This window comes from Ambystoma mexicanum, chromosome 12 (assembly GCF_040938575.1).
Source record: "Ambystoma mexicanum isolate Mex_15411 chromosome 12, UKY_AmexF1_1, whole genome shotgun sequence".
Lineage (NCBI taxonomy): Eukaryota > Metazoa > Chordata > Amphibia > Caudata > Ambystomatidae > Ambystoma > Ambystoma mexicanum.
In genome coordinates this window covers 440,237,519-440,251,607 of record NC_090936.1, presented here as the reverse complement: position 1 = coordinate 440,251,607, position 14,089 = coordinate 440,237,519, and the positions used below count along the sequence as shown (strand labels likewise).

Genomic DNA, 14,089 nt, shown 5'->3' with positions numbered 1-14,089 from the left:
AAAGAAAGCAGTTAAGAATTTGAGCAATGATAAAGACTGTTGCCCATATGGAAAAGAGGTCCCAAAAGAAAATGGTTTAAACCCACATCGCCAAAGCCAAAGTGTGAAAGTGAAGCAGAATTCTTATCAACAGTTGGTTGATGCAAAAGTGGAGAAGCAAGAGTGGCAGACAGATTGCCCTTCTGAGAGAAGTTAGTCAGAAGGAGAGGAGCATAACATGTAGAGAGTGTGGCAAACACACAGGTGTAACAAACAGCACCTGCGTGGATCTTGCTTCCCTTAAAGTGTTTCTTATACTTGATGTTGTGCAGCAAAAGACATTGCTAGCCTATTTTTCCTCTGAAGTACTTACCAGTAATAGTTTATTCTGTTCTGGCAGGAGAGTACACCAGGTCAGAGAATGTTGTCGTATTCTGATCTGTGCTGGCAAGAGAGTACACCAGTACAGATAACTTGGTTGTAGTAGGCCTGGCAGGTGAGTGAACCAGGTGGATGACATTCAAAGTACTGTGTGTGATTAATCATTTTAAAGACGTTTTGTGGATTCATGCAGAATCATCCTGCCAAATTAATATCCTTGAAGCAAGGGGTGCATGAACTGCTACAGAAGTATTTAACATCGTCAACCAAGTGGTTATGTGAACTGTTGCTGAAACATTCTAACAAAGACCTTTTTTTTTAAACCAATGAAGCAAGGAATTATTCTGTGCTCATGAGAAGAAGTTGCATCAAGATCTTTGTCACAATTAGCAAGAGGACATTTTGTTGAAAACTTGTGAACTGTTGGTTAAAAACAATCCTGGAACTTTTGTTATCAAGGTGGAACAAAAAGAACTGAACTGGAACTTTGTTACGAGACAGGATTTCCTGAACCTTTGTTTAGAACTATTGAACAAAATCCTGCTTGAATCTGGGAAAGGGGAATTCCCCCAGATTAGAAGGAGAAACATTAAATATGATGTGAATTTAACTATTACATTGGTTACTGTTGCACGGCCACTGTTAAGTTAGTGTATGTTTAAGTGTGAGGGACAGAAACCAAGTGTTTTCTCTAGTTTATTTTAGACAGGGAAATCCTCATCAGAGTAGGGACGGTGAGGCATTTATCAGACCTTTTGCATTAATAAAATGGCATCTTTTGAAAAACCTTCACAAAGTTATCCACCTCACATTTCTGACCCCTCACAATAACCAATAAACAATTGGTCTTGCCTAAGATTTGACATTCGCAAGATGTAAAAACTCAAAGCTCTCTTAGGCTCAAGACAATGATGCCTTTCCTCGTCTTTAGAAGGATGGGGTGAAGGATAAAAAGTAGAAAGGACTATTTTTTGAGAAAGATTAAATTCTGATGCTACCATTAGACGAAAGGTGGCTTTTCCTTGAAGCAGGTGGTGAACAGCGGATTACACAAAAAAAGCCTGAAATCCACCGACGCTGTGTGCCGATGTAATGGCCATGAGGAAACTGTTATGAGAGTTAACATCCTTAGAGGACATCATGAATATAGCAGCGCGAAAGGAGCACACATGAGATATTTCATTTCAGTACCAAGTTCAAGGCCCAGAGAGGTACAATAAAAGGGACTGCAGGGAACACAATAGTGAGCCCTTTCAGGAATTCTACAACTATAGGGATTTTGAAAAAGTATTCCTGTTCTGGCACGCCCTTCAAAATGGATAATGCCTCCAGGTATCCTTTCACAGTACCAACCTGGAGCTCCTGGTTGGCTAAATGAAGCAAACAGGATAACACCATAGGTGTGTCACACAGAAAAGGATCTACTTTCCTATCTCTGCACCAGCTGCAAAACATATTCCAACAGTAGCGGTACAGAGACTTTGAAAGCAACACCTCGATTATATCTTCCTGGAGGTCCCAATCCTTATATCTCAACCTCTCAGAAAGCAGGCGTGAAAGTGGAGTCCTGACTTCTGGATGGAGAACCCAACTCCCTCTTGCCAGAGAAGGTCCTCTCTTTGCGGAAGACTTATTGGAGGGCAGATGGACATGTCCAGAAGGTACAGGTACCACGTCCTCCTGGCCCAATCCAGAGCAATCAGGATCATGGATTTCCTGAACTTCCTCAACCTCCTGATGACGTGAAGAATGACGGGGAGTGAAGGGAATGCATACAGGAGTAGAAACCCCCAGTCAACTACAAACGTGGCCCCAGAGGTCCTCTTTGAGGACATTCCCTGGAGCAGAACAGGTTGCGCTTCCTGTTGACACTGGGTGCAAACAGATCTATTTGACGGGTTCCCCAAAGGGTGAAGATCTCTTGAAGGACTTCCTGAGCTAGCTCCAACTCGTGGGAGATTGGGCTCTGCCGGCTCCGAGTGTCCGGCGCAGTGTTCTCTTCTGTGGCCAGGTGAACTGTTGAGAGAGATTCCTTACTGCAGTGCCCAGAACCAGAGCTGCATTGCCTCTCTGCATAGTGGTAGTGATCCTATACCTCCACTCTTGTTGAGGTAGTAGATGGCCACTGTGTTGTCAGGCATCATCAGGACATTCTTTCCCCGTACAGAGGACAGAAAGGCCATTAGCGCTAGTCCAAAAGGTTGATGTATAGTTTGGACTCTGATGAAAACCAACGACCGCTGACTGATTGTTGGCGTGGGCTCCCTAAGCCATGAGTAAGGTGTCCGTAACTAACTACCATTATCTCCAGCCATTGTTGCCAAAAGGGTTCCCCCTTCAACACGTTCTCCCCACAGGCCCACCATAGGAGATCCCGCGGGACCTTGCTCGGGACCTGAAGTAGGTCCATCATCCTGCCGGAGAACTGCGACCACTGGGACCTAAGGACCCATTGGAGGGATCTCATTCTACAACGGGCTTCTGATACCAGGAAAATGCAGGATGCCATGAGGCCGATCCACCTCAAAAAGTCTAAGGCCAGTAAATGCTGGGCATTCTGGAACTTTACGACCATCTGCTGAAAGTGTTGAGCGCTCACCTCGGGTGGCCAGGCTTTCCCCAAGGAAGCATCTAGGACCGTTCCCATGAATTGGAGCTTCTAAGATGGTATTATGTGGACTTCTTGAAATTGAGGAAGAAGCCCAGTCTGTGATGAGACGGACAGGTGATGCTGAGATGTTTCTAGACTTGCTGCCACTACCGCCATCAACTTGGTGGAAACCCTTGGGGAGTAGGTGAGCTATAATGGTAGAACTCGAAACTGATAGTGAGAACCGCCAATGGCCAACCGTAGGTACTTCCTATGCTTGTGATGAATAGGCACATGAAAGTAAGCATTCTGAAGGTCCATTGATTCCAAGAGGCCCAGAAGGATCTGAGAAAGAGTAACCATTTTGAACTTGTCCTTCCTGAGGAAATTGGTCAAGTATCTCAAGTCCAAAATGGGTCCCATTCCTCTGTCCTTTTTGGGGATCAAAGAGTAAGGGGAGTACCACCCCCGGTTCCTCTCCATTACAGGTACCGGCTCCATGGCACCTCTCTCTAGCAGGAGGAACGGATCTGGAACTTTGAGGGAGTGGCTCCCTTGTGGATGATCTTGGTGCCTTTTTAAGAAGGGGGGGCTGCCATCTGCAAGGCCCAAGCATTGTAAGTAATGCCCCACCATTCTTCCAAATACTGACTGAGCCTGCCCCCCACCACAGTCCTGTGGACTAAGGCCTCAGAGAGGTTTTGGGGCAGCTGTGGCGGCAGCTGAAGGTAAGGCAGATGTTGCTTTGGTGGACTTTGCACCTCAACCTCACCCAAAGCAGGGAAATTTCCTCTGGCCCCTTTTGTCTGGCTTTACCCCCACGGCATTCAGAAGGAAGTGTAATAGCGAAAGGGCTGACCCCTCCATCCTTGAGACGTTGGATGTGAAGGTTGTGGTTGGTGTATTGCGGCACTAAATGAGCTTTAGACGTCTACAGTTTTTCTAGAATTTTGTCTGCCTTATTTCATAAAAGATGTGATCCCTCAAAGGGCATGTTGAGAAGCCTGGATTGAACGCCAGGTGCAAAACCAGATTTCCGTAACCAGGCAAACCTGTGTGTCACTATAAAGATAATAATGATAATGTATGTTATTTATATAGCGCCTTTATCGAAATATAGTAGCCGCCATGGCTCTGCTGACAGTGTCAGCGGAATCAAGCCATGATTGTAAGGATTCACACATGGCGTCCTTATCATCTTTAATTATGTTAAGGAAGCCATCACTTTCCTCCCCTTCTGGAATATGGTCAGCCGCCACAGCAATAACATCCCACAGTGTATGGGTAATTTGGTCAGAGCACATGTCGTATTAAAAGACTTAAAGGGCATACTGCAGGCCGAGAGGACACTCTTAGTAAGAGTATTAAAACGCGTATCAACCCTATCGGGAGTGATAGTTGGATAAGCGGCTGCCCTGGATGTGGACGTGGCAGCTTGGACCACCAAACTAGGAGTCGGGTGCTTTGAAAGAAAGTCTGGATCCACAGTAGAGGGTTTATAATTCCGAGCGAGGCTCTTATTGACAGCCGGATTAGTAACCAGTGTCTACCAGTTTGCCATAACCCTCTGCAAGGCAGAGTGAAAGGGTAAAATCGGATCCGCCTGTGGACTCTTGCCCAGAATGTCCATGAGGGCATCCTGCTTGTAAACTGTAGCAGGCCTCCATATCCCAGGAACTCTGTGACCCTATTCATCAGCGGTTTATAAGAGGCCTTAGCATGTTTAGAAGGGACAGGTGGTGCAAAATCTACCTCAGGAGAGGTGTCAAGGCCACTTGCATTTTTCAATGTATCAAAGAAGTTTTCCAGTCTGGATTCTTCAGAAACCAGAGCCTCTGGACCATTTGATGTCCCATATTCAAGACTAAATGGTGGTGTATCCTGGTCAGAAGTCTCTGCTGCTTTAAAGATAGTTGAGAGAGACTTAAAGAAGTGTTTTTTAGGTTAAGGGCTTGTAACATCAGAACCCTTTGAAGTCGTCAATGGCTTCACCTTCGACGGACTCGACCCATGATCCAACAGAGTTGCAGAGGAAAGAGGTGTAGGCCTCTCCTCGACCTGAGGCTTCAAAGGCTCTTTAGGGATCGACAGTTTATGGCCTGAGCTCGAGGGTGTGCAAGCTAAAACCTTTTTAGGCGCCTTATCGGCCTTGGTAGGTGTGATGGGGTCATGGTCTCTCATTGGTTCTGTCGAAGGGGCTGGAGCCACCATCTCAAATATTTTTTGCATTTTAAGACAAAATGTCTCCCACTCAGCCGTAGATACTGACCTACCTGGGCAGGACACCTTGCGGTCGGAAGAGGAATCCGAGGAGGTCGAGCTGGACCTGTGACACCTCTACTTGGATGTTTTACGAGGCGTTGAAGAATCCGAGTGATGGGAGCCACTACGAGAACGCAAGCGCTTCTTGGAGCGCTTTGTCGGAAGAGATTCTCCCCTCAAACTTCTTTTGTCAAAAGATCTTCTCTTTGATGGAGCCATCGATGGAGACTTATGGAATGGGCCTACCCACAGCAATGTTCCCCTTCCTCCCCTTCAGTACCTTTCCTCTCATCAAATGACAGGAACCGCAATCTGCCGTCTTGTGTTCGAGCCCGAGACACTAGAAGCAAACGCGGTGTGGGTCTGTAATGGACATCTTGGCCCCACAATCCACGCATTTTTAGGGGTCAACATCTTATCGAAGAAACAGTTGAAAAGCAACAAAAATCATACCGTATCCAAAGCAAACTGTGCAGCGGAAGAACAGAACTAACGGTGCATGCTATATATACTGTCGGTGATGTCATGCTCGAGAGCGGATGGAGGTTGTCGAGGGACATCGAGTCAACGATGCACGGGGCCCTCTACCGAGAAACATTTTTCTGAAGCAGCTGACATTGGAAGGAGATTATTAAAATATGAGGAATACGTGGGAGGACACAAACCGTTCGAAAATATTTCTTTGGGCGCAAGTTTTGTGCCAGATGCTATCAGATCTCTTGCCAGGAACCCTCTTGCCAGATGACTCAGACTTCCAAACCCCAGTCCATGGTAGAAGAATGCTCTAGGTGTGTATAAAGCGATTTCCTTTAAGGAAAACAGAAATCTCACAAATGAAGGCATTATCAAAAACAATCAAATTAATAGTAGGAGTAGATAGCAGGGAAAACTGCACCTGATTGGCCCACAGGTCCACTTTGAATAACTTGGACACCACCATTTGAAGATTTCATGGTCACAAATGGTCATCTGGGGAGTGGTGAATTTAGCCACTATCTTCTTAGGTAGGAGGAGCTCATCATTGTGATAATTCAACTTTTTTGGTTGGGCTGGGGAATTATGAATTCTAGGACTAAGCCCACTAAAATACCTCCAAAGCATTCCCATTATAACATGGAGATAACTCAGAGCAGCAACTGATAAGAAGTCACAGGAGCACTCAGTCACAAAATCAGACCATTCATATGGATAAGGTTCCCAGGGATACAGGAATGTAAAAAAATAAATAACAAAAAGTGAACCATATGGGGAGAGCCAGCACCAAACATGTCAAAGGAAACATGTACCGCAACTGGACGAGGACAACAAGACATAAAAGCAGCTCTGGAGAGGAAGCTGGCAAGTGCAAAGCACACTATTTGGAAATTAGAGCAACATTTTTGCATGTGTGCTGGCTCGTTTTCCGGTTATCAAAGAAATGGCTGCCCTACAAGATGGAGTCTTGTCATGGAGTAGGACTGTGCATGAGATCAGTCAGTCATTATCACAATGCGCTTTCAGTCTTTTCTGCTTGAGGGTAGGTAGTCTCCTTTGAGAGTATGTAGTCTCAAACGTGGGGGAGGGAAGACATTGTACAAGTTAATTGCCAACTTCATTGAACTATTGATATTCTACTAGTCTAAAGATAAAGCAGCACCTGAGAAGAAGGGAAAACCCCAAATAACTAGCCAGTACACCATTTGATTGTTTTATTAGCAGAAATTACGAATAACACAGCAAGTAAAGAGGTCCACCTTAGAATCCACTGCCACCCAATCACCCGCCTCTTCAATTCACAATCTCAGAATGCGCTTTGCTGATTTTGACAGTAAGCAACTGAAAAAAGAAAATAAGTGCTTAACAAGGCCACTATTAACCAGGGAAATAAGCAACAGCTCCTAAGTAACTCGACAGCAACATGAACACAGAGCGAGCAAGCCTCCAGCTGCTGAGAGTAAGGCAGCCTGGCAACAGCCAGGAAAGAGTTCTCAGTAAAGCTTTGGAACAAAGTGCACAGCGAGGCTGCTTTATTGGAATACACACAAACACACTCTAAATAGATATCTCTTTGCTACTTGATTAAAAAATCTCTGAGTTCAATCCTTTTTTTTGTTTTGAGTTCTATATTGGATCAGGTAATTTCTCTTCACAGACGCGAGAGCATCACATAATACACAGACTCTCTTCTTATAAATACATAGGTTTCCAGATACTTTCTCCCAAAAGTGCTCTTACAGAAAGTACAAGTCACATTAAAATATGTAGCTTTGCTTCCTTGTCAAATGCAGATCCCACCCCAATGACCTACTTTACCGGAAGCGAAATTTAGCCCAATTGTGCCATAGTATTGCACTGGTTAATACTGGGCTTGGTGTACATTCTCAGATGTGCTCTCTAAGTGGTGTGATGCCTCCTTCACCTCTGTCGACAGGCAATCAGATTATTCACCACTGTTATGACTCACAGTGGCACAGAAACAGAATACTCGTTCAGAGTAATTTGCTGCAGGGCAGTGTTTGGATCAACCTGCATCATTTCTGAAACCTTTCACTTATTCTGTTACTAATTATTACTAAGAATTAAGATTGACCATATGCTGCCAGAGAAGGGAAGTGGTGGACAAGCACAGAGAAGTGTTTGCATCACATCCGCATACAGGAAGTGTGTAGTTGAGACAAATAAATAGGGTAATCCCAAATGCCCCCTTTCCTCTTCATGGCTTTAATAAGAGCTTTCTATGGATCCTTGGTGCCACGAACCAAGCATTTCCACATTCACCATAGAAACACTGTATGAAGCCTTTCAATTGTACAGCTACCAACACATCAAGGTGTTTAAGCCCCCCCCCCCCCCAACTGTCCCCAGTCCACCAAAAATGGAAAGAAAAACACATTTGGCCGCCTCTACATTCTGGCTTCATGCACATTGCATGCCAGACTTGTGAGCAGGTTGGCAAATCAGCACTACCAGCAGTCATACAAATGGGGGGGTCGAGAGGTATCTCAGTCAACATCTTTTTGTAGACATGCAGCACGTGGTAGGCAGATGTCCTGGTCTGTCAAGAGCACGCCTTTTGATGCCATTCCTCCAGATGCTTCGTATGGCATATGATGCAAACCAAGCCTGATTTAGGGTGAATGAGGTATGCATTGTTGAATGAGTGAATTCAGTTTAGGTCTGAGTGAATAGAATGATTAGCTTTTAGCAATTGTATTGCAGGGTAAAAACTAGCATCCTACTAGTCTAAAGATTTTGAAGAGCCGAAGACCGCTCTTTCATATTTAGAATCATAGTATTGGTGGTATTTGATAAGACACCACTGCTAGAGTTAAGTACCTGTCTGTAGCTATAAATAGGAATTAAAGCAACAAAGTTGATCATGAATTGTATTAAATAGAACAATATTTTTGTACCAATAAAATTGTTATTTATGTAGATTGGTATATTGAGTACGTCCTTGTGTGTGACGGTTTACCTGTTCCGAGACTACTAGACCCATTTTGCATTTCTGTAATTGTGAGGATAGCTTCCTGTATAAGGGATGCATAATGGGTCTTTAAATAACCCACGAGTCTCTTAGTGTTGTGAGGGATTTAGGGAGCAATCATCACCACATGCCTTTTAACTGTTCGAGGAAAACTCAATCATTCTTCAAATGATCGGGAAGAAAAACTTGGCAAAGTGGGTGCTAAGTCTTTTTCTAAAAAAGAAAAGCCTTGTCACTTTTCAGAAATGCTGGTTTCAAGCAGGACAGAGTGCCTGGCCTGTATGGGCAAACCATGTGCCAGTCAAGCAGGAACATATCCCTGATAGACTTTCCCAATGATGTACGTCCAGACCAAAGACAATGAATTCACCTATGTTCCCACCAGCATGCAGGCATACGCTTGTGTGCTCCACCATGACCGATTAGAGAAAAATGGGCGTGGCTTGAGTTTCTATACACGCACATCCTTGGCAGAGGAACATTAAAGTAAGCTTAAACGGACTGCTGGTACATTTTCCTAATTGTAATCTCCTTCTATTAGATTTTTCTTTCGCTTGTTGAGACCAGTCCTAAAGTCTATTATGTTCTACCATAGACGTGACTAACATTGGCCCTACACACTTGCAACAAACAAGTGGTCAGCGATTCACAAAATGCCTCTGATTTACTTGGAATAAGCTGGTAGTGCCTACTTAAATGAAAGCCAGGACATTAGTTAGCTCCAGTGCTAACCTGTACTATAATAGTGTGTACAAAATAGAAAAAAGGGCAGAATACATATGCAGGTAACTGTTTGGATTTTTTCTGCTATGAAATGATTTTGCAGCAGAGCATACGAGTACTGCTGCATTTGGAATATTTGGCGACTAGCTTGTTAACACAAGTACACAAAATTAACAGTAAAGAGTTTACAGAGTCTTCTGTAATGAGCTACTCATCGTGCTAAACCGTGTCTTGACCTGCTGTGCTTCCAACTGAGTTACAAAAGAGTTGCTGCTCTTTGTAACCAGACAGTAACGGCAAAGCAACATATCGAACCCTTTGAAATGGTAAAGATCAATATAGCCGAATCTAGCTAGGGCACATGGCGGCAACACAAAATGTTAACCAAATTGCCTCGTGGGTGTCCAGAACTGTGTGGTGCCTCCTTGCGAAACAGTATGTTTAGCATCCACTGCATCGGGCAAAGTGCAACACATCTCAGGCTACATAGTCCATGTTGGTAGATAAACTCTGCAAGAAGGTTTTGACAAACAAAAAAATTCTCAATCGTCAGCTTTCTTTGGTCAGGAGTGCCTTGTCTGTCATTTATCGTACCTGGTGATTCAATAAAATCTACCCCTGTACCCCAATTCTCTCACAGTTCATATCCCCCATTTCATTTCTGGCAAGTTCTGGCTAAAACAATACTCTGCCTGCTTGAAAATGATCAATTTCCTTGAACCTGCTAAAAGAAATGTGTCATTCCATCAAACACCACCAGTGCTGTTGCAAACTTCCAAGCTGGCTTCTTCGGAGAGCAGATTGCACAGTCAGATCCTCTTTTGATGTTAGGGAGCATCCCATCTCGCATCGATGGTTTGCAAGCTGAAACCTTCAACGGTGGTGCCAGGAAATATATGAGCACATTTTAATATTACAAAGCACACAAAAGTAGCTCTTGCTTCTGTTATGTTCCCTCCTGAAGCTGAAACCAAAGTCCATAGGACAGACAGCAGCATGTCTGAGACAAGCACTTCCGCAGGTGCTCCGACATCTCTGCGCTCCAAAGAACATGGCATTTGTGCAAATTGAAAAACAGTGTGTGGTACTTTTATGTATGCAGTTCTATACAAAATTATCCCTCTACCCACTGCTACCCTTTTATTTTTTAGATTTATATAAATTACTGGTTAACTGAAAGTTAGAAATATTTATTTACATTAAACTGTTCTTTTACCCTTCCCAATTCGGCATGTTAATCAAATCACTGTACATGATGTGCAATTCAACCTCAACACAAAATCAGCCTAACTTAGAGCCCCCATATAGTCTTGTAAATAAATATGGCATTTAACAGAAATGCCATCTTGCATTTGTCTAAGAATCCTATAGGTCTTCCCTCTCTCGGTTACATACATACATTAATGTTACACGTTCTTATTGCAATCATTTGAGGTAAGATATGTGTTTCCCATGGTTTCTTTGAATCCACCCAAGGGGGCTCCAGGTTCCAGTTCAACGCGTTTTCACTTCTTAAACTTCATATAGTTAATGGAAAATTCTAACAGCTACTTCGACCACATGTAATGGTTTTCCTCTTCCCCTCCCCCAACTCAGTGAGGGGGAGAAGTTGTTACAGAATTTCCTGTGCACTACAGGCTCCTCCCACGGTGAAGCGGAATTCTCTGAGAGTCGACACACCATGGAAATGGACAAAGGCTCCGGCAACAACAAAGATGTGGAACAGCTGATGAGAGTGAAACTGCAAATAAAAACAAAGGAGAGATATAATTGCTCTGAGGCCAACTCATGCATGCGTTGTGTGCAAATTATATTCCATCTTCAAAAATGAAAGCGTACATGTAATCTTCCATTACACGATTTAGCAGATTATATTCAATTACACTTTCAAGAATTAAAGAGTAGTAGAAATGAGTCCGAAGTATGACCGGTCTAGTTCATGAGAGCCAATGTAAGGAACACACGTTCAACATGTATGTCAGTTTTCCGTGAGCAAGGCTACGAACAGTCCCTTGTATGAAACCCTGCAATCATAAACATAGGTTATGAACCAGTGAATAGAGAAGATCTCCATTCTGAACGACAACTGTTCGTCAATTAACTTGTGCAGAATGGGCCTCTCCTCAGATTCATGTGCTGTACGCACCAACTACCAAGCAGCAATAACTCAAGTGAGGAGGGGCAAAGAAGTGTGAAACCACTTGACAGAACAGTTTGACCTAAGAACGCATCTGCTCTGCCATTCAAGTCGAGTCTAACATCTGCAACATTTCAATGTATTTATTTTTTAAATCTAAAAGGCGCTGTAGTAGCCACAATTTAAAGAACAATATACCAAGTAATAATCTCAAACTTAAATACCAAGCTAGTTTTAAAATTTAGTGCAGTGATTAAAAATTAATTTAGTATCTAGAATTCAGATAAAAGAAAAAGAAATTAGGCAAAGGAGAACAGATGGGCTTTAAAAACGTGTTGAAAGAACAAAGAGCATGAGGAATAACGAGCAGGGATTTCCAAGCTTTCAGAGCATCTGGGCAGAGTTTAGAAGGCCAAAACATTGGGCTAGCCAGTCAAAGGATGCCTGAACTCCAGAGAATCTCCCCTCCAGCCACATAGAGAACATTTCTTGTAACGCTTTTCACCTCCCCACGACGTGTGCTATTTGACAACGTGGCAAACCTTGAAAAAGGTGGCAAAGGGAAGTAAGTGCAGGGAGCCGAGAAGAAGCGTCGTGTGATTAAACGTATGGTTGACTTAAATGACCCTGAGAAATACAAATGAGTACTTATAATACAGTCCCGTAACTCCTTTACTGCCCAGTGTGTGTCACAGCATTTTAGGACAAATGTTCTGCCAAAACTAAGCAGATAACAGGCCCTTAAACAACACAGCAAAATAAATCCTGAAAGTGGGTGCACAGTGATATGACACTCTAGGTGATCAAAATACAGCTGGAGTCTAGACCCCAAATGATGGTCAGATGAACTTCCTTAAACCAATCAGGCTCCAGCAACATGCTAGGAGGGACTCCAAGATGGGTGGTGGGTGCCCTGTTAAGGATGCGTAACACCAGCCCTGAAGATAAGCACTTCTTCCACAACACACAGATCAGGCGAGCAGGTCCTAGCTAGACCTCTGTGCATGACTGGGGGAAGAAACCTTCTAGGCAAGTAGACATACATTGATAAAGATTTAGATCGCCAGGAGGTTTTGTAAATCTTCATCAATACTAAAAGTGGTCCTGCATATTCCTCTTCAAGACTGTGCAGAATTGAGCATCTGTTGAGATCTATGAAGGTAAGGGGAGCCTTGGTTCATATGAGTTACGCGGTTCTAGTTGTTCCAGGAAGGGGGCCGAGGGGTGAATGGATGAGCAGCCTGATGGTGGTTAATCCCGGAAGAGGAAGGGGATGAGCTAAAGTTAAACCGCGTGTTATTTATTCTTATGCAATATTTAACCAAACTGCTGATTTCGGCATGTGTGTTTTGGGAGAGTGGAGTTTTCAGATGCCAGAAGGGTAGGATATGCGGTTGCTGATTGGTTGGTGTTTTTCCCCAGTTTAGTTATGTCTTGGTGCTTTATGGAGTCTGTTTTCCCAATTTTGTTCAGTGCCGGAAAGCATCTAAAGTGCCCAGCTAAACAATGGCTACTGCAAAGAGAACTCAAGAGGGTGGGAATGTCTATCCTGTGAGTCCAAAGAAACTCACTTGCAAAGGCTAAGGAGCAGCTTTCTGGGAGCGGGGGACAGAAAGGCATATTTTGGCTCAAGTGACAGTAAACTAAGAACAGCAAAACTGATAGAGGCGAGCTGCAATTTCGAAGGGAGCAACACAAAATGTGATCAAAGGGGCTGATATCTTATTCTTAAGTGCCTCTGTCACGGCAACCCACCCAATTAAGGAGGCATCAGTCTACTGGCCCAATGTAGGTCAAATCACATCCTGGGAAGAAGTTAGTTACTGGGTGGGCACCTTTGCAGAGGGCGTGATTTCCGTTGGAGTAACTAACATGGTACTGGGCCCGGAGAAGCATAGGTTGGGAATTATGGGAAATAGTTAGAAACTGAAAGAAAGAACTAGATCAGATTTGATTAACATAATAGGTATATATGAGTGGTAGATTCCTAAAGGGAAATGGGGAAGATAGGGCCTACATCGAACACTCCATTGCTCATATTTTCATCATTTTGTTGGAGACCAGGCTGTTTCCATGTTCGAAGGCAGCAATATTTATTTCATCCCATGGTTGGAGCACGATTTTATGCATATTGCTTTGGGGGGCTGCACTACACAGAGGAAAGTGGAGATGGATATGCAACTATTAATTAAGTAAGTAAAAGGATTAACTACCAAACCCTAGGCGAGAAGATGCAGGGATATTTTCAACGCATGCTTTGTGGGAGGGTTTTAAGGCAACTATCTGGGAAGAATTGATCAGTAAAGGGGCAGAAAAGAAAAGTGTCAGGAAGGTTAGGGACGCCAATTTAAGTGAAGTGGTTAAGGAATTACTTTCCCCGTTCCTATTCTAGTTTGTATGTGCTTAATGAAGGAGCTGCATGCACAGAAGTCTGAACTTGGGCCTTTTTTAGCAAATTAAAAAGAATGGAAATTACGCTTTAAGCACAAATATGGCAAAAGGCTGAGAGCCCCAAACAGTCTTGTGGAAGGATGGATTAAGAGCGTGAACC

General features: G+C 43.6%; 1 protein-coding gene across 5 annotated transcripts in view; it reads right to left on the bottom strand.

Annotated features, from left to right (window-relative positions):
- Positions 1 to 6,886: 6,886 nt before the first annotated feature.
- The window catches only part of ADIPOR2 (adiponectin receptor 2), a 421,991-nt gene continuing 414,788 nt past the window's right edge, over positions 6,887 to 14,089 (bottom strand). For all 5 annotated transcript variants that reach the window (XM_069628629.1, XM_069628627.1, XM_069628630.1 and 2 more), the window contains one exon: positions 6,887 to 11,142. In XM_069628629.1, coding sequence (XP_069484730.1) covers positions 11,014 to 11,142 — 129 coding nt within the window. In that variant the 3' untranslated portion in view covers positions 6,887 to 11,013. The remainder of the gene's footprint in view (positions 11,143 to 14,089) is intronic.